At 34.1% G+C, this 24,138-nt stretch overlaps 2 protein-coding genes and 1 long non-coding RNA gene across 3 annotated transcripts; 2 read left to right on the top strand and 1 right to left on the bottom strand.

Annotated features, from left to right (window-relative positions):
- Nucleotides 1–372: 372 nt before the first annotated feature.
- Nucleotides 373–5,628, top strand: LOC105970500 (putative receptor-like protein kinase At5g18500). The gene is made up of 8 exons (XM_012995336.2): nt 373–852; nt 1,092–1,787; nt 1,898–2,002; nt 3,245–3,367; nt 3,450–3,620; nt 4,104–4,233; nt 4,575–4,787; nt 5,276–5,628. Exons 2-8 carry the CDS (start codon nt 1,114–1,116, stop codon nt 5,375–5,377), a joined length of 1,518 nt encoding a protein of 505 aa, XP_012850790.2. The 5' UTR covers nt 373–852; nt 1,092–1,113; the 3' UTR covers nt 5,378–5,628.
- Nucleotides 5,629–13,013: 7,385 nt separating this feature from the next.
- Nucleotides 13,014–21,577, top strand: LOC105956468 (pleiotropic drug resistance protein 3-like). Its single transcript, XM_088812892.1, has 24 exons — nt 13,014–13,555; nt 13,626–13,749; nt 13,838–13,923; nt 14,549–14,633; nt 14,895–15,054; nt 15,154–15,230; nt 15,308–15,361; nt 15,468–15,558; nt 15,654–15,955; nt 16,038–16,319; nt 16,402–16,715; nt 16,786–16,946; nt 17,044–17,147; nt 17,224–17,377; nt 17,479–17,613; nt 18,265–18,338; nt 18,418–18,750; nt 18,847–19,137; nt 19,233–19,316; nt 19,398–19,531; nt 19,623–19,850; nt 19,957–20,128; nt 20,568–20,822; nt 21,227–21,577. Exons 1-24 carry the CDS (start codon nt 13,176–13,178, stop codon nt 21,491–21,493), a joined length of 4,347 nt encoding a protein of 1,448 aa, XP_088669018.1. The 5' UTR covers nt 13,014–13,175; the 3' UTR covers nt 21,494–21,577.
- Nucleotides 21,536–23,319, bottom strand: LOC148765010 (uncharacterized). Its single transcript, XR_016029488.1, has 3 exons — nt 23,201–23,319; nt 22,155–22,377; nt 21,536–21,737 (listed from the first exon to the last, which is right to left on the bottom strand). It is a non-coding gene; the product is annotated as an uncharacterized LOC148765010 (long non-coding RNA).
- Between the last annotated feature and the right edge of the window lie 819 nt (nt 23,320–24,138).

Below are 24,138 nucleotides of genomic sequence, written 5' to 3'. Positions count from 1 at the left end.
ACTATCCAGCAAAATCTCGTGCTGATAACGTGTTATAGAATAAACTCACTAGCCCTAAAAGTTTTTGTATATATATACATATATATACACACGTATATTGAAGTATAGAAATTAAACAAGAACAATATTGCACTGTACGAAGAAAGTGCAAGAAAATATTTGTCGGAGGAATTCATATCTCTAATTTTATTGCCCAGCATCACTATTTATACAAACTAATTACAAGATATATATATATATATATATATATATATATATATATATATATATATATATATATATATATATATATATATATATATATATATATATATATATATATATATATATAAGTAAAAGATTATATTTTTGCTAAGAAGTCATCTTCACAAAGAAAATTAATTAATTAATTAAAAATAAAGAGGGTGTGGGAGTGCTACCTTCTATCTCTCTCTCTATGCTTCCATTTCACTGTTGTCTTAAAATTGTTGTTAAGGCATTCATTCTCTCACATCACCTACCATTGATAACTTCATCCCCCCCTCTCTCTCTCTCTCTCTCTCTCTCTCTCTCTCTCTCTCTCTCTCTCATATTATTTATTTATATTCCTTAACCTGATTAACCACCACAAACAAAACAACAACAATAATATTATATCCATTAATAATCAGCAAAACCCATTCCAGCAATCAGTAAAAAACCATTTGCCCATTTTAGAGGGTGGTTCTGTAGTAAAGATTTGATTTTTCGGACATTCTTGAAATGTGGGTTTTGTTTGTTTTTATTAAGGTTTCTTGGAGCTGAGTTCTTTTGATGGGGTTTTCAAGATCTGCCCTTTGAGGAAGTGTTTGTTTTATTATCTCTCTTAAAAAGGTAATATTTTTAATTAAATATTAATACAATTTATTAAATGTGGGAGATGATATCTGCTTGTGGATCTTGTTTCTGTAGTGTGTAGTCTGTACTGATTTATGCAGTCCTATTTTCTGCTGCTACACTTTGTTTCGTAATTTTGTTTTTGCCCCCTCAAGTATTGTTTATTTGCAAGAAAGTCCCTTTTTGTTCTTGTGCTGTTTATTGAAGCATAGGATTGTATAATTGCAATTCCACAGGTTTATTTGAAAATCCTCAACAATGGGTACTAATCTGAACACCGAACTATCGAAAAACGCCGGCATTTTAGGCCTCAAAGTGTGGGAAATTATCGGAATAATCGTTGCGTTATTAATCATAACAATCCTCTTTCTACTAACATTCTACCTAACTTCGCGTAAAAAATCGAAAAAATCTCAGCCGAAAAGCCTCCCCCTCACCCAAATACCCACCATCTCGAAAGAAATAAAAGAAGTACGAGTCGAGCAAATATCATCGGACCATTTCGCCCCTACTGACGGCATTCTCCTCACAATCCACGACAAATCAAGCAATAAAGAATCCGACAAAGTTATGGTCCACTTAGGAATCACCAAAGATAACAGCAGCCAATCGGGCTCGTTCCATCACGTAGACAAAGATTACTGCGAATCACAATCGGGCGAAGAGGGGGCGTTTTCGGTATTTAACAATAATAATAATAATAACAAACCTTCTTCTTCACATCCAAATATAACGGCTCCTTCGCCTTTAAGTGGTTTGCCTGAATTTTCACACTTGGGGTGGGGCCATTGGTTTACTTTACGAGACCTCGAACAAGCTACTAATAAATTTTCGAAGGAGAATGTACTTGGAGAAGGTGGCTATGGAGTTGTTTATCGAGGGCAGCTTATTAATGGAACTCATGTCGCGGTTAAGAAGCTTCTAAACAACTTGTGAGTTTTTCGGGTTTTTTTTTTTACTTGTTTTCTTATTATGGATTTTTTTTTTTCGTGTTCGTAAAAGTTTGATGCTTTTTTAATGGTTTATTATTATGCAAAAACAGAGGTCAAGCCGAAAAGGAATTTAGAGTTGAGGTCGAGGCTATTGGACATGTGAGGCATAAGAATTTGGTTCGACTTCTCGGATATTGTATCGAAGGAACTCATAGGTACAATCTTGCTCTAATTTGGCCGCCGATTTTGTTCTTTTTTTTTTTTTTTTTTTTATACTATTGTGGAATACTAGATTATTGATACAATTATAGCTCTAACATATTGTGATTTAAAATTATTTTATTTGAAGCTCCGAATCATACAATAGTAGTTCGAGTGTGATGCATTGATTAACTTTCTCCGGATTTGGCTATGAATACTCTTAATTATTGGAGATAGAATTACCTTGGAAGCGTATTATAGTCTTATTATGTTTTTTTACGATAGCGGAATCAGAGATTATTGATATATCTCTAGCTCTAACATTGTGCTTTAAATTGATTTCCACTACAAGCTCCGAATCATACAATAGTAGTTCGAGTTCGAATTTTACTCCTATAATGTATTTATTTCTTGGAATTTTTTAGAGTAAATTATGACCACCCCTGAGGTAAAGTCGAATTACGAAAACCCCCTCCTCTTGCTTGGGTAATTACTGCCAACCCCTAAATTATGAATCTTCTTACACGTCCACCCTTATGGTGTCAAATTCAACATAATCTTCTAGATTCCGTGGAATTTTCTCTAGTTTGTTTTTGTGCAAAAATGCAGTTCTGATGCACCACCCTAAGCCGATATTTACTAGTTAAAAAACACATCTTATGATCATCTTGTTTCAAAATGTGGACCTCGAATGGGGTAAAACGGGTATAAAATTGAGAATATTCCATATAATCTAGAAGATTTCACTAAATTTGACACCACGGGAGTGGACGTGTAAGAAGATTCATAGCTGAGGGGTGGTAGTAATTACCTAAACCGGAGGGTTTTTTTTTTTTGTAATTTGACCTTATCTCAGGGGGTGGCCGTAATTTACCCAATTCTTTAATATTTATTATCTTTTTTAATACTTTTGTTGAAACCTTAAACGGCAATTAATTTGTAAATTGAAGCAGAGAGTACCTAATTTAACTTACAATGATCGTTTCATAATGCTAGTCTACGAGCAGTCGAGCATTTCAAAAAATTCAAATGCATTGATTATATTTTTCCCGATTTTGTTCCGATTTAGTCCTAACTAGTGGAAAACTATTTTAGTCCTATTATGTATCTTTTACGTAAAATTCTTTCATGTTTATTACCTTTCTTAGTACCTATGCTGAAACGTTAAACGACCGTTAATTTGAAACTTGGTTAATTTAAAACAAAGACAATACCTTTATTAACTGAAAATTAATGTTTTTTATTTTATTTTTCAGAATGCTAGTTTACGAGTACGTCAACAATGGAAATCTAGAACAGTGGCTTCATGGTGCAATGCGTCACCATGGATATCTTACATGGGAAGCCAGGACAAAAGTTCTGCTCGGCACAGCTAAAGCGTAAGTCGAACGAAAAAAGCTTTTTATTTTATTTTAATTTATTCTAATTTTGCTACATATCTAAATGCGATTATTGTTGCAGTCTTGCGTATTTGCACGAGGCAATTGAACCGAAAGTGGTTCACAGAGATATAAAATCGAGCAATATATTGATCGACGAAGAGTTCAATGCTAGGGTTTCTGATTTCGGTCTTGCTAAGCTACTTGGTGCTGGCAAAAGTCATATTACCACTCGAGTCATGGGTACCTTTGGGTCAGTTTTTTCGTTTTTCGTTTTATTTATTTATTTATTTCTTTCTTTCTTTTGCTCACTATTTCGTTTGCAACCCATATTTATTTTTTTCAATTGAAATATTGGATTAATACAGCTAAACCTCTATAAATTAATCGGGACTAGGGAAATTCTATTAATTTAGCGAATTATTAAATTATTAACCTCTATTAATTAATACAGTCGGGACTAGGGAAATTCTATTAATTTAGCGAATTATTAGATTATCAACCTCTATAAATTAATACAGTGGGGACTAGGGAAAATCTATTAATTTAGCGAATTATTAAATTATCGAGTTAATAATTTAACACGTTTTCACCGAGTCGGGACCAAGAGAAACAATTATTTAATTGAGGTTATTAATTTATCGAGGTTCTACTGTATATAGCTTTGCGTTAGATTTACGGAGAACTGATTTCATCCACTCGTATATTTATTTTTTTTAAATAAAATAATTTGCAGATATGTTGCTCCTGAATATGCGAATACTGGACTTTTAAACGAAAAGAGTGACGTTTATAGCTTCGGTGTTTTGCTATTAGAAGCAATTACTGGAAGGGATCCAGTCGACTACGGTCGCCCTGCTCCAGAGGTATTTATCTGTCGCACATTATATATTATTATTATCAGACTTTTTACGCATATTTATTCTCGTAAGGCTTTGTTTGGATCAAAATTTTTAATTGTGAAGATTCCATTTCCATGATAACAAACAAAGTCATTGATTGAATTCATTTATACTTTAAATTTCAAATTCTTACCTCTTTAAGAATAAAATTTATGTCCAATAAAAAAACAAATATACGTTCTAAAAATTCCTTATGCAAAGGGACGTTCGGAAATGGTGTTTTCGTTAAAAATGTAGAAGTTTCAAATAATTGGAGGTTTTTTAATGCAAAAAATAAAAATAAAATTAAATAAATAAAATTGCAGGTTAATTTGGTGGACTGGTTGAAAATGATGGTGGGAAATAGGCGTTCGGAAGAAGTGGTGGACCCGAATATAGAGACGAGGCCTTCGACTAGAGCACTCAAAAGGGCACTTTTGACAGCTTTGAGATGTGTTGATCCGGATTCAGACAAAAGACCTAGGATGAGTCAAGTTGTTCGAATGCTTGAATCCGAAGAATATCCCATTCCAAGAGAGGTACTTGTTCTAATTAAGAAGTTTGAAAAAAGAACATAAAAGTTGGTGAGGGTAAAAAGGTCATTTTTTACTAATTTTAAATTGGTTTTTTTTTTTTTTGGCGACGTGTTTGATAAATTTTTAAACCCGATAAATAAATCCATGCGTAAATATAAATATAAAAACACCGGATTGGACTAGCAAAAATATCACCCTAAAACAAACAAATCAACTACTATTGAATTGTATAAAATGATTTTCGGCAAATTAATGTGATTTGAATGAATCTGGAAAAATCACTACTTCAAGATTACTATATAGACATTGACATAAACACATTTTAGTTTTGAAAAGGTTAAAATGGTCAATTAATTTGGTCATAAATTTCATTTACGTACTAATACTCGAGTATTAATGCGATTTCACTTGACTTTTTAGTTTTATTTCTAAATAGAAGCCGGCACACAATGGAATTGTTTTTGATATTTATTGTGGTTCAATTATTATAGGATCGAAGGAACAGAAGAACACGGGCGAGTAGCATTGAGATGGATTCTCAACGAGAGAATTACGACACTGATAAAAGTGACACTCAGGATATAAAATCATAGAGCAGAAGGAATTCTTGATCACAACCAAAACATGATTTGCATTAATGACAAAGATGATTGTGTCTAAAGGATATAGTAGGAGGCTAAAAGTACATTATTAGGTATATATATATATATATATATATATATATATATATATATATATATATAGGAGGTTGGAACATGGCACTTAAATTTTTTTCCCTTAAGTTCTCTACTTGTATTGTGGTTTTTTCATTCTTGATCTTGTATGAAATTTTAGATTAGATGTTTGTTTTTTTTGGTTGTGGGAAATAGTGGTGTTATGATAGAGAAATTAAAGCAAGGGCTCTGTGTATAGAGATAATTGTTTGATGAAATGCATTCTTTTTTACGCGGTGATGTTGTGTGTTCGGTTTGATCTAGAGGGCGTTCGGAATTTAATACGAAAAAATTGTAAACGACAAACATGAAAAACCTGTACAAGAAAATCGTCACTTTGATTCAGTATAAGCTCAGCGTGAACGAATAGTGACATTTCTTTGTCCCACGTATCGTGTCTCTGCACCCCATCCTCTTTGATATCTTTCACATGTCAAATATAACGAGTTATACGGGTCCAATTGCCTTGAAGGTCCGTTAAGTACAAATCATACAAACCCAAGAGCTGAGGCCCAGGCCCATGAGCCATCCCCACGCCCCTTATAGGCGGAGCAGGCGGCAGTTGGCTGACAAGACCGCATGTGCGGTTACGACGGGGGGAAAGCCTTGATAGGAAAATTGTCCACGTCAGATTCGGAGAAGGGCGACCTCTCCTGTAAGGCACTAGTATTGCTCACGAGCCCTAGAAAGGGCTCGCCTCTTGCAGGTCAACAGCTCAGAAGAGTCATGTCAGCCCCACGCAGGTACAAATAGAGGTAAAAGAAATAGAGGTTCCCACCACCTCATCCGTTAGGCAGGTACAAATAGCAGTCGTGGGGCACTAAAAAAATGTCATATCTCAATACTCTACTTTAATAATACACTGATTTCTCCCATTTAAATTCGCTAACTTGATCGTCAAAGTGCTAACGCTGGGAGACCATCCCTGGCACTCCTTTGTAGGTCAATTGAGCTAGCTCGTGGCTTGCTTTTGGGCTTCTTCTTGGACTTCTTCATATTTATCCACCATATTCTTTCTTATTCCTCATATTAGCCATATCGGTTGCATAACCTGGCGTTATCTGTGGGGAAATATTTGTTCCTGAACTTTGCACGTTTGGATTAATATATAAATGGTTGGTAAGAGCTCGGCTCAGAATCCAAAATGGTGAATGTTCACCCTAGGAAATGCCCGCCAAACGAGGGTGTTACACTGGGGGCATGGCCAACGGTCCAGACACACATTGCTAAAAGTCCATCGGGCAGCTTTATTTACGAGCTTAGAATGGAAATGAACATTTTAGACTGAAAATTATTATTGTGCCCTCTAGAGTCCATTTCAATTGTTCTTGTCAAATTGTACTTCGGATGCACCTTTCATTTGTCCAATTTTGCACACTACTTCGAATGACGTGGCCACATTCAACATCATTAAAAGTTAAAACAACCTAACATGAATAAGACTCTATTTTCACAAATAAAAAGAGAAAAATATAAATAAAAATAAAAATTAGCTGGCATAAAATGTAGCTGTCTCAATTGTCATGTTGTTTTGATTCTCTTATGGAAAAAAAAAACAATTTTATAAATAAATTAGTCAACTGAAAGCATGTCAAGGTTAGTTGTCTAGGATATATATTATTAATCACCTTCAATAAATTATAGGCATGATATCACACGCATGGACGCATGGTTCAACATGTTATTTAAGGGGTGATTGCAAACGCTTTTCTTGTCTCATAATCTATTTTTTTTTTGTGTTTGTAACACCAATCTCTATTTTTGTTTTTTTTTAAATAAGCTATTTTAAGCTATAATTTCAAACGTAGGTTTGACCCAACTTTTTCGGTTGATGGCATTTCTGTAAATAATAATAAGTTGTATTAGATATTTTAATTCGTTTATACCCTTTTAATTAAGGATAAATGACAAATCGGCCCATGACAAGGGCACTTAATCAAAAAAAGGACATCTAACTTTTTTGTCTTCCAAATATATCCAGCTAATTTAAACTTATTTGCAAATAAGGAAAACCTTTTTTATATATAATTACCCCCAATTCCTTGAAACCCTAATTCAACTTCAATTTTATGATTTACACCCCAATTTAACCCAATTTCACCAATTAACCAATTTTGACCCCCCACCGCCGGTGACCGCCAGTCTCAGCGCTAATTCTTTTTTTTTTTTTTTGAAAACTGGTTTTTTCCTAAAAAAATATTAATTAATATTACCGTTTTGGCTGCTAAATTATTGTCTGCAATAGTAATTTAACTGTCTGAGACAGTAATATTACTGTCTGAAACAATAATTTTACTGTATTAATTAATTTTATCGTCTTGGCCTGCACTTTTGATGTCTTCGACCGTAATATTACTGTCGCCTGCAATATTACTGTTTGGGACAGTAATATTAGTAATATTATTGTTCGAGAAAGTAATATTCATAATATTACTGTTTTGGTATTCAAAATTACTATTTTAGACAATCATTTTGTTGTTAACATAGTAATTTAGAGAGAAAAAAAAGTTATAAAAAAAAAAAGCCAACACCGGAGACCGGTCAGAAAAAAAAAAAAAAAAAAGTTAATGCCGGGATCTGGCCGGAAAAAAAAATCAGAAAAAAATTATTTTGTGAAAAAAAAAATCAAAAAATTATGAAAATGTGGGTTAATGGGATATATTTGTTTAAATCCAGGGTTAATGTGTTATATACTAATATTGATGAAGTTAGAGTATAGTGGATGGAATTGATAAACATTATATTATGGATGGTATTTTAGACAAAAGATATGAGGATGAGTTTGTTTGAAAGACTGTTTTTTGTCTATCTCTGTGTGCATTTAAGTCCCTTGTCATGGACCTATTTGCCATTCGCCCTTTATTAATTTAGTTAATAGCCACGTTTACCCGACATTATCCTATATTCACGCCGAAACCCTATCACATAAAACATTTCCACAATGTTTCAGCAAGAAGTTCATCATCACAATCAACTCCTCTAGTTATTTATACTGATGAGTTTATTTGAACCTACCCATGATGAATTTTATCAAGTATAATTTCACTATACCCACATTAGTAGAAAATGGCATGTTACTATGACCATTAACCATATTAAAATGTATCAAATTCGTAGTAAAAAAATTTTTGCTACGTATTTGCTATGAGTTTGCCCCGTAGTATATACAGGCGTGACATAAAATTTGCTACAGTAAATGGCCGTACCAAATATTTTTTTGCTACGGTAAATCCTAATATTTACTACGACTTCAAAATTGTCCCATAGTGAAAAGTCCCTTTTATTACGACTTTTGACCGTAATACAAAAATCCATATTAAAAAGAAAATTTTCTACTAGTGACATGTGTATAATCAACTAGCTATTTAAACACATCCTTATATATATTATGTTTAGACTTATGATGTAAAATACATAATATATATTTTATTAAGTGTAGCATCTGCAAAATAAGAGGAGATAAGCCATAAATAAAAATTATGTCTAGGGGTGTTCATTTGGTAACACCGTAACAAATCGTATCGGAATTTTGGTAAACATAAATTCTAGGACTTAAATTTGTACCCGTCTAGATGTACCGTACCATTCGGGTCGATACTTTTTTTTACTGAATTAATTCGGTTTATTCGATTCGGTATCGATAAAATTGAAAATTTATTTTAATATTTTAAAGAATGTAAAAAAATATATTTAAACTATTTAATTCTTGGATTTGACATTCAAATTTCAATAATCGGGCCTAAAAACAAAAGGTGATTATCAATAAAGGCTAATTTATAATTAATGAAAAATATTATCAATCTAAAAATATGATCTTAAAGAATTTAAAAAATATATAAATATTTCAGTATTTGGTACGGTATACCGGTGAATCAATATTGTATACCGTACCAAATAACGGAATTCCAAAAAATATTTTTCGAATACCGAACTGAATATGGTTCGATTGGTTTACCAGCCAAGTGAACACACCTGATTATGCCCGTTATAAAAAAAAAAGTTCTTAACATAAATAAATTATATAGATTTTCTTGCTTTTGTTAAAACGTTGAATTATTTGATGGTGATGCGTGCATCATCATGCCTTCAAATTGTTGACTGAAACCTTGGTCTAGGTACCAAATTATATAGTATTTTAATTTTCAACATATTATAAGTCCAAATCATATAATTAACTGTTGCTTGGCTGTTAAGATTAGTCATAATTAATTAAATAATGGCTAAATGGCAAATAGGTCAATGACAAGGGCACTTAATTAAAAGAGGGACATCCAACTTTTTTGTCTATCAAATAAATCCAACACATTCAAACTTATTTGCAAATAAGGAAAATCCTTTTATATATACCAAAATTACCCATAATTCATTGAAACCCAATTCAACTCCAAATTTCATGATTTACACGCCCAATTTAGCCAAATTTCATCAATTAACCAATTTTAACTCTGCCCCAATTTTGACCCGCCACCACCGAAGACCGCCGGTCAGCCGCCGTTGACTGCCGGAGACCGCCGGTCTCCAGCGTTGACTTTTTTTTTTTTTTTTTTATAATTTTGTTTTTTCTTAAAAAAAATATTTTAATTAATATTACTGTCTTTGCTACTAAATTACTGTCTCCAACAGTTATTTAACCGTCGGAGACAATAATTTAACTGTTAATTGACTTTTTTTTTTCTTCAAAAATATTTTAATTAATATTACTCTCTTGGCTGCTAAATTACTGTCTCTAGCAGTTATTTAACTGTCGGAGACAGTAATTTAACTGTTAATTGACTTTTTTTTTAAATATTTTAATTAATATTACTGTATTCGTTGCTAAATTACTGTCTCCAACAGTTATTTAACTGCCGGAGACAGTAATTTAACTGTTAATTGACTTTTTTTTCTAAAAAGAATTATTTTAATTAATATTACTGTCTTGGCTGCTAAATTACTGTCTCCAACATTAATTTAATTGTCTCAGACAATAATATTAATAATATTACTGTTTGGGAAAATAATATTCATAATATTACTATCCCAAAAAGTAATATTACTGTCTGAGACAGTAATTTAGTAGCCAAGACAGTAATATTAATTAAAATCTTTTTTTCTAAGAAAAAAAAATTCGAAAAAAAAGTCAACGTCGGAGACCGGCGGCCAACAGTTGTTGACCGGCCGGAAAAAAAAATCAGAAAAAAAAATATTTTTTCAAAAAATTATTATTTGGGGGGTTAATGTGATACATTTGTTTAAATTCAGTGTTAATGTGTAATATTAAGTAAGTTAGAGCATAATGGATGGAATTGATAAGAATTATATTATGGAGAGTATTTTAGACTAAATGCATGGGGATGAGTTATTTGAAAGACTGTTTTTTTTTTGTGAACCAATATGCATTTAAGTCCCATGTGATGGGCCTATTTGTTACGAAAACATATAGATGCATTGGGACATTAAACTAAAAAAAAAAAAAAAAAACAAGAACATTAGACATTCCGGTAAATAACAAATAGGCCCATGATAAGAGCACTTACTTAAAAAATGGACAGTCAATTTTTTTTGTCTTTTATACGAATCAAAAACATTAGATGCATAAATTTGTGCGTTGGGGATTCGAACATGGATCAAATGGCACAGATTCACTTGCTCCAACCGTTAGGTCATCCCTTGCGGTTAAATGTTTAATGACTGCTAAAATTATTTAATAACTGTTTAGTAATTATTTGGTACTAATTGTTAAGGTGTAATTCTTCGTAAAACTTAACAAAAAAAAATGGGCAAATGGCAAATAGGTTCATGACAAGGGACTTAAATGCAATAAGTCTAGAAAAATAACATCTCGCAAATAATCTCATATCCATGTTTTTTGTCTAAAATACCCCTCATAATATATTTTTTAGCAATTCCATTCATTATACTCCAACTTCATCAATATTGGACATCGACCCCAAATTTGAACAAATATACCACAGTAATCCTCATTTTCATAATTTTCGAAAAAATATTTTGTTTTTTTGAAAATAATTTTTTTTCCTGCCAGATTTCGGCATTGAATTTTTTTTTTGGTAAACCCTTTTTTCTGATATTTTTTTCGGGCCAGTCCACCGAGTTGACTTTTTTGTATATTTATTTATTTTTTAAAATTTTCTCTCTGAATTATTGTCTGAGACAGTAATATTGAATGTCAACTGTCACAAACAGTAATATTACTCCATGAGATAGTAATATAATACGGTCGGAGACAGCAAAATTGCAGGCCATGACAATCAAATTAATTAATACAGTAAAATTACTGTCTGATACAGTAATTTTACTATCTTGACCTACAAAATTAAATTAATATTACTATCTTGACCTGCAATATTACTGTTTGCGACAGTAATATTGCAGGCCAAGACAGTAATATTAATGAATTTTTTTAAAAGGTTTTCGAAAAAGAAAAAAAAAACAAAGGTCAACATCGGTTGACAGACGATGGCGGTCAAAATTAGAATAAAGGTCAAAATTGGTAACTGGAGAAATTTGACTAAATTGAGGTGTATTTCATGAAATTGGAGTTGAATTAGAATTTCATAGAGGTGAGGTTAATTTTGATACGTATAAAAGACAAAAAAAATTGATTGTCCATTTTTTAAGTAAGTGCTCTTATTATGGGCCTATTTGTTATTTACCGGAATGTCTAATGTTCTTGTTTTTTTTTTTTTTTGTTTTTTTTTTGGCGTGATGACGTGTTATGTAAAATTACGAAATAAATTAATTAATCCTCCATTTCACATGCATTTGCTTAGACAATGCAGATTTCACTGGATTCTGTGGTTCATTAGATTAATAGCCATCATTTTTTAATGTATAAACTATAAAGTATGGGTTTCATTTTAATATTCTAATTGCTTAAATTCAGGAAGACAATCCTGAGTTGTAGTTGCCATTATTGAAATTATAATAATTTTTTTTTATATGTTCATGTGCATTGTTAGTTGCATTAAACTGGAAATCAATTTTAATTAGGGTATATTGCAACCACTCCTAAGTTATGCTCTAATTATAAAAAAAAAACCCTAATGTTTGGATAATTACAACCACTCTTCAACTATAAATGTTTTTACACGTCCACCCTTGCGGTGTCAAATTTAGTGGAATCTTCTAGATTATATGTAATATTCTCAATTTTGTACCCGTTTTATCCCAATCGAGCTCCATATTTTGAAGTAAGATAATCATCAGATGTTTTTTGGCTTGTAAATATCAGATTGTGGTGCATCAGAAACTGCATTTTTGCACAAAATGAGTAAAAACTAGAGAACATTACACGAAATCTAGAAGATTATGTTGAATTTGACGCCATAATGGTGAACGTGTAACATAGTTGAGGGGTAGTTGCAATTATCCAAACATGAGGGGTTTTTCGTAATTTGACCATACCTCAGGGGTGGTTTGTAATTTACACATTTTTACTTTTTTTTTAGGCTCTGCATCTGCCTATTTTGACCGTCTTTAATTTATTTAAATAGTCAACGTTTCCCATGCTGCCGTTAAAGAATATTAGGAAATGATGCAATCCCTTACCTCATGATCCAAGCTTTTATAAGTAGAACATGTACATTCTGCATTGAAGTTTGTCCATTTTTGTTGATATATAAATGCATGTTTTGAAGCTGAAAACAAGATTAATTTTAATTAATCTTGAACAAAAAGTATGGCTCAGTTGATTGGCACAAACGAAATCGAGGCGGTTAGGATTGAGCTAGCCGAGATCGGCAGAAGCTTGAGATCGTCGTTTCGTCGTATATCAAGTCTTCGAAGCTATTCGGCTTTAAGTTCGGAAAGAAATAACAACAACGTCGATAACGAAGAAGCTCTCTCAAAGTGGGCTGAAATCGATAGGCTGCCGACGTTCGATCGGCTACGATCGTCTTTGTTCGACGAAAATCTCGAAAATGGGATTAAAGGTAAGAAAGTTGTCGACGTCACTAAGCTCGGTTCGAACGAGAGGCATATGTTCATTGAGAAGCTCATCAAGCACATCGAAAACGATAATCTGAAGCTGTTGCACAAAATGAGAAAAAGAATGGATAAGTAAGACGAATAGATGTTCGTCAAATAATATCTTCTCGTTTCTTTATGTAATCGAATTTATTTGATGCAGAGTTGGTGTGAAGTTTCCGACGATTGAAGTTCGATACTCCAATTTGGGTGTCGAAGCTAAATGTCAGGTTGTTGACGGAAAGCCACTGCCCACTCTTTGGAATTCTCTGAAAAGCATGCTTTCGGTGAGCGTATATAATTTGTTAAAACGTATTTTAACGAAAGTTTATATTTATATGTTTCTATGTGTAATACGAAAGTCATGATGAACAGGACATCGGACGGTTGCCTGGTTTACCGTCACAAGATGCACACATAGACATCGTTAAGGATGTTAGCGGTGTCATAAAGCCCGGAAGGTAACATTAAAACCACTTCCCGTTTTAGTAAACGTGTTTCAATTATAATCACACGTGTTTGGTTATTGAAATATTTGAAATGGGTAGCTGTGGGATTCGAACTCAGGACCTTTCATTTGGTTTGGCTGATACCATGTTGAATGATCATCTCAACCAAAAGCTTAAACTGCTAGTAAAACCAGATTTCAATCTTCCAGTTTTAAATTTAGTTTTAGATACGTTGACATCTTACAGTTCAACGGGTCATTAGTACTTTGGCAACTTTGTTAAAAAGCCGAAAATAGTGTATTGTTTGCAAGCTATTATACGAGAGTGTAGGTTTACCCAGTGCACCTATATGGTTGGTTGCGGGTTCCTTGATTACAAAAAAATAAATAAGTAAAATAGTATGTTTTACAACCATACTCGAGCTCAGCCTAGATTATTCGTTCTTTGGTAGATAAATTGTATGATTCTAATAACTCTGACAGTAGAAACTTGCCCCAATACTTATCTCATTGAGTATAACGGGATTGTTGTTCACCGTTTAGGACTTACGGCATTCGAGCTTTTTCAATTGTAGTTTAGTGTAACGCGAAATGTTCCTTCAAAATTAAATCGTAACAATGAATTTTTCCGATTGCAGAATGACTCTATTACTCGGTCCTCCGGGATGTGGGAAGACTACACTGTTAAAAGCTCTATCAGGAAATTTGGACAAATCACTCAAGGTGGTTATATTGTTTTAGTCAATGTTGTTAGAACTGAGTTCTTTGACCGATTCACTGGTTCCCGAGTTTTACGTGGTTGAACCGGGTTTTGGTCATTTGACCCCGGTTTTCAATTTTTCCGGTTTTAGAGGTCAGACCGGACCGCCTCATCGTCGGCTCGACTTTTGTTTTCAATATTTGAACGATACACTCGTTTCGCTTTGATTTCAAAAAAATTAGATATTTGTTTTCGTAACTGTTTCTTTCTTTCATGTATGACAGGTAACCGGGGAGATCTCGTACAATGGATATAAACTCAACGAATTCATACCCCAAAAAACATCAGCTTACATAGGCCAATACGATCTGCACGTCGCTGAAATGACCGTACGAGAAACAATCGATTTTTCATCTCACTGTCAGGGTATCGGTAGCAGGGCAGGTATATATATAGTTATATACATACATCATTTAAAATATACCTACTTAATAATTTTGATTTAGAAATTTTTAAGTACAGTATGGTCGAATTCTTGTGTAGAAATTATGGCTGAGGTTACTAAACGTGAGAAAGAAGCCAAAATCATTCCGGATCCCGATGTAGATACTTACATGAAGGTATAAGAGACCGACGATACTATACTGTGTGCATGCAAGTTAAATGGATCTTTGACGGAACTGGCTTATTTGTGCAGGCGATATCCGTTGAAGGGCAAAAAACGACACTTCAGACGGACTACATATTGAAAGTAAACTTTTAATTCGACATGCAGTTGTTAGATACATTCTAGATAATATTGTACTGAAGCAATTTGTTTTGATATTTTTAATATACTCTGCGAACATGTATCGTAGATTCTCGGCCTTGATATCTGTGCCGACACACACTTTGGGGATGATATGAGAAGAGGTATATCCGGTGGTCAAAAGAAGAGATTGACGACCGGTAAGATTTTTTTAAAAATCCATTTTCTTAAGACCCGTACGTAAACATTTAAAAATTTAACGACGAGGAGCCGAATTCGGACAAATAATATGCAGGAGAGATGCTCGTGGGACCCACAAAAGCTTTGTTTATGGACGAAATCTCGAACGGCTTAGACAGCTCCACAACGTATCAGATTGTTTGTTGCCTTCAACAAGTAGCCCACTTACAAGACGCCACAATAGTCGTATCCCTTCTTCAACCGGCGCCGGAAACCTTCGATCTCTTCGACGACATTATGTTGATGGGCGAGGGCAAAATCGTCTATCACGGACCACGAACCGATATTTTAGATTTTTTTAGGAGTTGTGGATTTAGGTGCCCCGAAAGGAAAGGAGTGGCCGATTTTCTTCAAGAGGCAAGTTTCGATAACTTTTTATTGTCTAGTCTTACAAGATAGATTTAGTGTCTATAACATTTTTTTTTAACCGTATTTCCAGGTCATCTCGACGAGAGATCAAGAACAATATTGGCACGACAGTCGACGAACTTACAGTTACGTCTCGATCGATGAATTTTCAAGAAAGTACACGGATTCTCCGTACGGGAATAACCTCTCTAAGGAACTATCTATTCCGTTCGACAAGTCGAAGAGCCACAAGAATGCGATTTCTTTTAGCAAGTATTCTCTTCCGAAATGGTCGTTGTTCAAAGTCTGCATGTCGAGAGAATACCTTCTTTTCAAACGGAACTCTTTCGTTTATATATTCAAAGCTATTCAGGTAATCAAAACTAAGCCTCGTAATTTTTTTTTTTCGGTTGAATTTTATATAAAATCTGAAGAATATAATTTCTTTTTCGCAGTTCGTGTTGATTGCATCGGTTGCGATGACAGTGTTCTTGAGGACAGAAATGGATATCGATCTTATCCATGCGAATAATTACATGGGAGCTCTGTTTTATACGCTCGTCATTCTTTTAATCGATGGAATACCCGAGCTGTATATGACCGTTGTACGACTCGCGGTTTTCTACAAGCAAAGGGACTTTTATTTCGTCCCGGCTTGGGCTTTCGCGATTCCCGCCACAATTCTCAAAATCCCTTTCTCGATGTTGCAATCGGTAGTATGGACTAGTCTTACTTATTACGTTATCGGATACAGCCCCGAGCCCGGGAGGTTAGTGCCACGTCAGATGCTTAAAAGTTCCAAAATTATCGAGCTCATTTTTTTTTGTTATGATTTTCAGGTTTTTTCGGCAAATGATGTTAGTGTTTGCTGTGCACTTGTCTTCAACCTCATTGTTCCGTTTCTTGGCGTCCGCGTTCCGAAGTCAGGTCGGATCCGCGACAGCTGGCAGTATGGGACTATTATTCGCAATGTTATTCAGTGGTTTCTTGATCCCAAGACGTGAGTATGTTTATTTTTATTTTTTTCCGTTTCTAATTTGTGATCGTTAGGCCTAAGATTTACGACGGTACTAAAGTAAACAACGGTTTCTTTACAGCATCGATGCCTGTGTGGCTAAAATGGGCATTTTGGGTTTCTCCCCTGTCGTACGGGGAGATTGGACTTACGGTGAACGAATTTCTCGCGCCACGGTGGCAAAAGGTAAGACCGTCGTTTGTGTTGCATTTACTTATGTCATTCTATAACCGATTTATTAAATATTATTACACGTGCAAAGGGGCTGTCCGGAAACGCAACGATCGGGCATCAAACACTTGAAAGCCGCGGGCTCGACTTTGGTGGACAGTTCTTTTGGATATCAGTTGGAGCCTTGTTTGGGATAACCCTGCTTTTCGATGTTGGATTCACGTTGGCCTTAACTTTTGCAAAACGTAAGAGCATTGCTTTAAAATTTTGTGTAGTATATACACACCGTACTGCGTTTTATAATCATTGTGAATAACCGAATTAACTAACTTCTGAAATGCACCAGCTCTCGGTTCCCGTGTTATTATTTCAAGCGAAAAACTCTCTCAACTGCGAGGAAGTAAAGAACCGAATAGTACAGCACTTGCTGAAGAACAGTCGAGAGTTTATCCTCCGAGCGGTAGTTCAAAATCGCATCAAGGTTAGTGTTCACTTCAATTTATTTTTTCAAACATACGATCGTTTATTTCACTATTCGGGTGGAAATTGGAACAGGATTCCGATCTGAAATTTTTTGATTTTGGAACAATATTTTCCATTCCGAATTCCAAATGTTTCGATCTCCGATTCTTACATTTTTTTGGAGGAATTGGAATACATATTAGATTATAATCGAATTTCCGAATTTTTACGAGAATGCCGACTTGTTTCTAAAAAATATAATATCAATAATATTATGTATTTTGTGTTATCGAAAATTCTGATATTTTTTTCTTCGAAAACTACAGTTATAATATCAATATTATTATTATTATATATTTTATGTTACAGGTGGCTGAAAAATGAAAATTGGAATTATTCCGAATTCTGATGATTCCGATCCAAAAGTTTCCGATTTTGGATCAAATTTTTTAAATCCAATTTCCAAATTTTGATTTCCGATTTTCCATTTTTTTAATGGAATTGGAATTAACTTTCCACTTCAAAAAAAAAAAAAAAAATTGGAAATTTTCCGTAAGGGCTAATTCTAATCCGATCTGTTCGATTTCCACCCCTACGTCTACTCTTGCAAGGATTTTAATTTTTAATTTTTTTCTCCCTCTCACTGCACTTGATGTTTTCTCATATCCAGGTAGAATGGTTTTGCCCTTTGAACCCCTAAGCATGGTGTTTCAAGATGTGCAATACTACGTCGAAACTCCCGCGGTAAACACGAAAATAAAATTGCATTTGATTTCAATAATAGTTAGTCTAATTTAATTTATCCACCGGAGTCGTATTTCAGGCAATGAAGGAGCATGGTTTCACTCAGAAAAGGCTTCAGCTCCTTTGTGACATAACCGGAGCATTCAGGCCTGGTGTTCTGACGGCACTAATGGGCGTAAGTGGGGCCGGAAAAACCACACTTCTCGATGTACTTTCCGGCAGAAAAACCACCGGAACCGTCGAAGGGCAAATAACTATCGGAGGCTACCCAAAAGTTCAAACTACATTCGCAAGAATCTCGGGTTACTGCGAACAAACAGACATACACTCTCCTAATATAACAGTTGAAGAATCGGTTATGTTTTCCGCTTGGCTACGCCTCCATTCCCACATCGATACAAAGACAAAATACGTAATTAACAACTCCGTACGCTCGTTATTCTACCGTTTTTTTTTTCTCCATAATTAGCTTCATTATTCAATTTTTCCGTGATGCTATATACAATAGGAGTTTGTGAAAGAAGTTCTTGAAACCATCGAGCTCGATGGAATCAAAGACTCGTTAGTGGGCTTGCCCGACGTTGACGGTCTCTCGACCGAGCAAAGGAAACGGCTAACAATAGCTGTCGAACTTGTAGCTAACCCCTCCATTATATTTATGGATGAGCCCACGACCGGACTTGATGCCAGGTCAGCAGCAATCGTCATGCGGGCAGTCAAGAACGTCGCGGAGACCGGTAGAACAATCGTTTGCACTATTCATCAACCGAGTATCGACATTTTCGAATCGTTCGATGAGGTAATAAACTATTCGTGAAAATATAATTTATATTAGTGTTGATCAAAATATTAGAATAATATACGTCTTTGTAACAATAACGACAACAACAACAGGTAATACTATTGAAAGCCGGTGGGCGCATGATCTACGGTGGGCCCGTAGGTCGGCAATCGTCTAAGTTAATCGAATATTTTGAGGTGAGTCCTTAACTTAACCATGGTTAGTTAATCGAATAGTCGATTCACCTTAGTTAGTTACCTTTGTAATAATTTTAATAGGGCATTCCGAGTGTGCCGAGAATAAGAGATAATTACAATCCTGCCACATGGATGATGGATGTGAGCTCCACTTCCTCGGAAGCCGAACTCGGCATCAACTTTGCCGATATATACACGAATTCCGCTTTATACGAGTGAGTCCATCTTTTACGACTCCCTTTTCGTACTATAGAATTTTTTGCAATATTATGATTCGTTTTTATTTTCGTTTATATTGTTGTGAAGGAGTAACAAAGAGGTGGTGAAAAAGCTGAGTACGCCGCCTCCCGGTTCGAAAGATTTGCATTTCCCGACGGAATATTCTCAAAACGGTTGGGTCCAATTCAAGACGTGCCTTTGGAAGCAGCATTGGTCTTACTGGAGAAGTCCTTCGTACAACTTGATGAGATCGATTCATATGCTTTTTGCGTCTCTTCTTTACGGCTTTCTTTTCTGGGATCAAGCGAATAAAGTGTAACCATGTTTTCTTTACGGCTCCGTTTTTGTTTAATTAAGACGTTGTTTACTCTGCTCTAACATTGTTTTCTTTTTTTTCGGCTTCCGTCTTTCGCTTCTGTAGAGACAACCAGCAGAGTTTATTCACTCTTCTCGGTTCGATGTACAGCTCGACGCTCTTCTGCGGAATAAACAACGCCTCGTCAGTTCTTTCACATGTCAGCATCGAGCGAACTGTTCTCTACAGAGAACGCTTCGCTGGAATGTACGCTCCTTGGGCTTATTCCGTCGCACAGGTACGCCAAAAAAAAAAATCAATTTTCGTCACATCACTAGTAGAAAAATGGCTTTTTACTGCGACCATTAACTGTATCACAAGGTACCAAATTCATAGTAAAAAGGCTTTTGTTACGAATTTGCCCTGTAGCAGAGATACTGATACAGGCGTGACAAAAACTTTGCTACGATAAACAGCCGTCGCAAATACTTTTTTGCAACAGCAAATCCTAGTATTTACTACGACTCCAAGATTGTTGCTGCATAGTAAAATATACCTTTTGTAACGGCTTTTTAGTGTAGCAAAAAAATTCGTAGTAAAAAGTCATTTTTCTGCTAGTGCATATATATATATATATATATATATATATATATATATATATATATATATATATATATATATATATATATATATATATATTTAAGTGGCTTAAGAGTATTTTCTGTTGTTTTGTACAGGTGATAGTTGAGATTCCGTATATCCTCGCCCAAACACTTGTAATAACAGCGATCACGTATCCGATGATTGGTTACGCTTGGTCAGCGTACAAGGTTTTCTGGTACTTCTATGCCATGTTCTGTACGCTGCTCTACTTCACTTACCTCGGAATGATGTTGATTGCAATAACTCCGAGCTATTCAATAGCTGCCATTTTACAGACAAGCTTTTACACAATGCTCAATTTGTTCTCCGGGTTCCTCCTTCCTCGCCCGGTAACTATTTCTTACATATTACAAGCACTTATATTATCTTTCAAATGCCATCTTTGCAGATTTGACTGCCGCAGTAAAAAAACCAAATAAAAAATAAAGTCTCGATTCAAAATTCTAACTTTCTCAGACGTGATTTGGTCACCGTTCAAAATACAAACTAACGTATACAGTTAAAACTCTATAAATTAATACAGCCGGACTAGCAAAATTCGATTAATTTAGCGAATTAGAAATTAAGCACGTTATCACCGACTGAAAAAAAATATTATTTAAGCAAGGTTATTAATTTATTGAGTATTAATTTATTGAGGTTCGAGTATTATACTTGAAACTTTATATTATTCTCTCAAAATATTTTTTCACGGTTCTTGCATGATTATTACTTTTATTTTTATAATTTACAGCAAATTCCGAAATGGTGGGTGTGGCTTTACTATGTGGCGCCTACTTCTTGGTCGCTAAACGGGTTGCTCAGTTCGCAGTTTGGAGATGTCGACAAAGAAATCATGGTGTTTGGTCAGCGCAAAACAGTTTCCGATTTCGTGACCGATTATTTCGGTTACGACCACAGTAGATTACCTCTTGTCGGCGTAATGCTGATTTTGTACCCTGTTTTTTTCGCTTCTATATTTGCATATTGTAACGGGAAATTGAACTATCAAAAGAGGTAACGCTTTGTAAAGATTAGTTAATAATACAATAGAGAGAGAGCCTTGATAATAATATTCGATTAATTAATAACCTCGTTGCAATAATATATTTGGTCTGTTTCGATTTGGGTACACAGTGATAAATCAAGAATTGGGTAAATTAAAAAAAAAAACCCTTTGGGAGGCCTTCTTGCCTGTATTATTTATGTTGATTCTTGCCTTGGAACATTTTCTTGTACTCATCAATAAATGCAATTGTCATGGGCTACATAAAAAAAAGGGAACAAAGTGTTAATTAGAAATTATGGTAAATCATATATAATGTAGGGAAAATTACAAAAAAAATAAATGAAAATAAAAAATTACAGCCAACACCTGAGGTTCGCTATAATAATTTTAAGGTCCATGTGGTACTGATAATTACAGTCACCCACTAAAACTAACTGAATGTTTGATACCCTAACGTCAGGGGGATGATTGTAATTAAGATACAACATGGACTATAAAAGTTATTATATCATATCTCATGATAGTAATGTTATATTTTGAATATTTTTAAATAATAAAAAGTCCTAATTTTTTTTGATTTTAGAGGCAATTGTAATTATCAATACCTCAGATGATTGATTGTAATTTACCCCATATTATATTTATATGCATATTGTTGAGAGAGAAAACTTACAGGGATCAAGATTCGTAATACTACCGATCGTAGGTTCGCATGTACCGTTAAGTTTGTAAACCACATTGAGACAGTAGTTAACATGATTTGATACGAGATCTGGGAAAAAACATGCACCACCTTGACGAATGGGCGAACAGTCCTCGAATGAACATACCAAGTTTATATAGCTTTGCATCACATCAGGATCTACAGTTAATCGAGCTATGCACCAAGTACCCGCCTAGCGAGTGGCGAAGTCAGAATTTTATTATTGGGAGGGATTTGCATCAAAAAATAGCATAAAGCATTAAAAATAGCACAAATAAATAAATGAAAACAATGATTGTTCCAACAATGGCGAGTCTAGGATATTGTTACACGGTAAATTTAAATTTTCAGGGGTTCGGGGGGCAGCGCCCTTGAAAACAAATTGGATTTAAAAAAAAAAAATTTGACAAAGCCTGAAAGTAGGAAAAAGAAAAAACTCATGACCTATTTTTCATTAATTTAGGCTTTGGTGGACTAAATAATAAAAATTGGGTGGACTTAGTAAATATATATATGTAATATGATAATTTTTTTTTACAATTGAGGATGGGTTTGAGTCATCATTACCCAAATGCGGGCATGCCCCCATTTTTAAGTCAGAATTCTTAATTTCTTTATCCTACTTGTTAGATCTATTTATTATGTTTCTTTATTATCTTCAATTAAAAATACTTAAATTTATTTTTATATAAAACTAAATTATTAAAAATCATAGGAGCACAATACTAACATAATAAATTACATATACATGTATCGTAATAAAAAAAAAATCAAATCAATGAATTACATATACATAAATAGTAGTAAAAAAAATTAAATCAATAAATTACATATACATATATAGTGGGACACCCTAGTCCCTATAAACGTACCAAAAAAATATATTCATATATGTCAACAAGTTGATATTACTAATGAATCAATCATTCAAGACTTAATTTGTTTTCAAAAAATAAAAATAAAAAAAATACTAACATATATTTTTATGATAATCATAAATAAAAAAAATGACTCACTTGTTTTCCATTAGTGGGATGTGCAATACTCAGAACACAACAGATAAGAAGCAAAATCATACTATATAGATTGATTTTCTCCATGATTTTTTTTTTTTTTGGTTTTGTTTTGTGTGTGAAAAAGATTGATAAATTGTATTGGGTTTAAATAGTTGATGCACTATGATGGCAGATTATTGCTATCTTTATATACATATCCTTATTGCTATCTTGCAAATCTTTGACTCTTGCCTTGACCGTGTGTCATGGCATGGAAATTCATTTAAAAGAGGGATAAATTCAATTTTTAATTCCATATTTGGGATAACCCCCCTCCCTTAATAAAATATCCTATTTATGATTTACCCCTTGTTATATTCATAAAAATACAAAAAAAATATTTTTGCATAAATAAATCCCACTAATTTAGATTCCCACCTTAATCTCTCTCCCAAAATAACACCCTAAAAATCTCGTAAAAACTAATCCAATATCCCCAGAAAATAAATTTAAATCTAAAAAAAACCGCATCTTCTGTATTATCTATTATCCGGACAAAACCACTATTTATTTTTAAAATCCACTATTTACCTCTAAAATCCACTATTTACTGCATAAGCTACTGTTTTGAAAATTAACCAATGTTTATTTTCAAACCACCATGTTTGTGTGAACACAACTTCTTCTTATGAGTCTACAATCTTTCATATATTATTAAACTGTTACTTATAAGAAAATAAATTGTTTATTGCGAAATCAACCATGCATGTTTCCAAAATATACTATGCAATTGCAGTTATGCTGCAAAGAGAATGCAGCCAAGCCGCCGGAGTCCCTGATATCAACTAGACATGGGTCCGGGTCCAAGTTTTAGGGGACCCGTAACCGGCGTGCGGGGAGATGGGTCCATGTCTGTGGCGGGTCCCATCGGGTCCGGACGGATCCGGTCTGGGTCCAAA

This window comes from Erythranthe guttata, chromosome 14, assembly GCF_056151865.1.
Source record: "Erythranthe guttata isolate IM_541 chromosome 14, IM_541, whole genome shotgun sequence".
NCBI classification, from domain to species: domain Eukaryota; kingdom Viridiplantae; phylum Streptophyta; class Magnoliopsida; order Lamiales; family Phrymaceae; genus Erythranthe; species Erythranthe guttata.
Note: the sequence above shows the minus strand (reverse complement) of the source record. Positions and strands in the feature narration are given on the sequence as shown.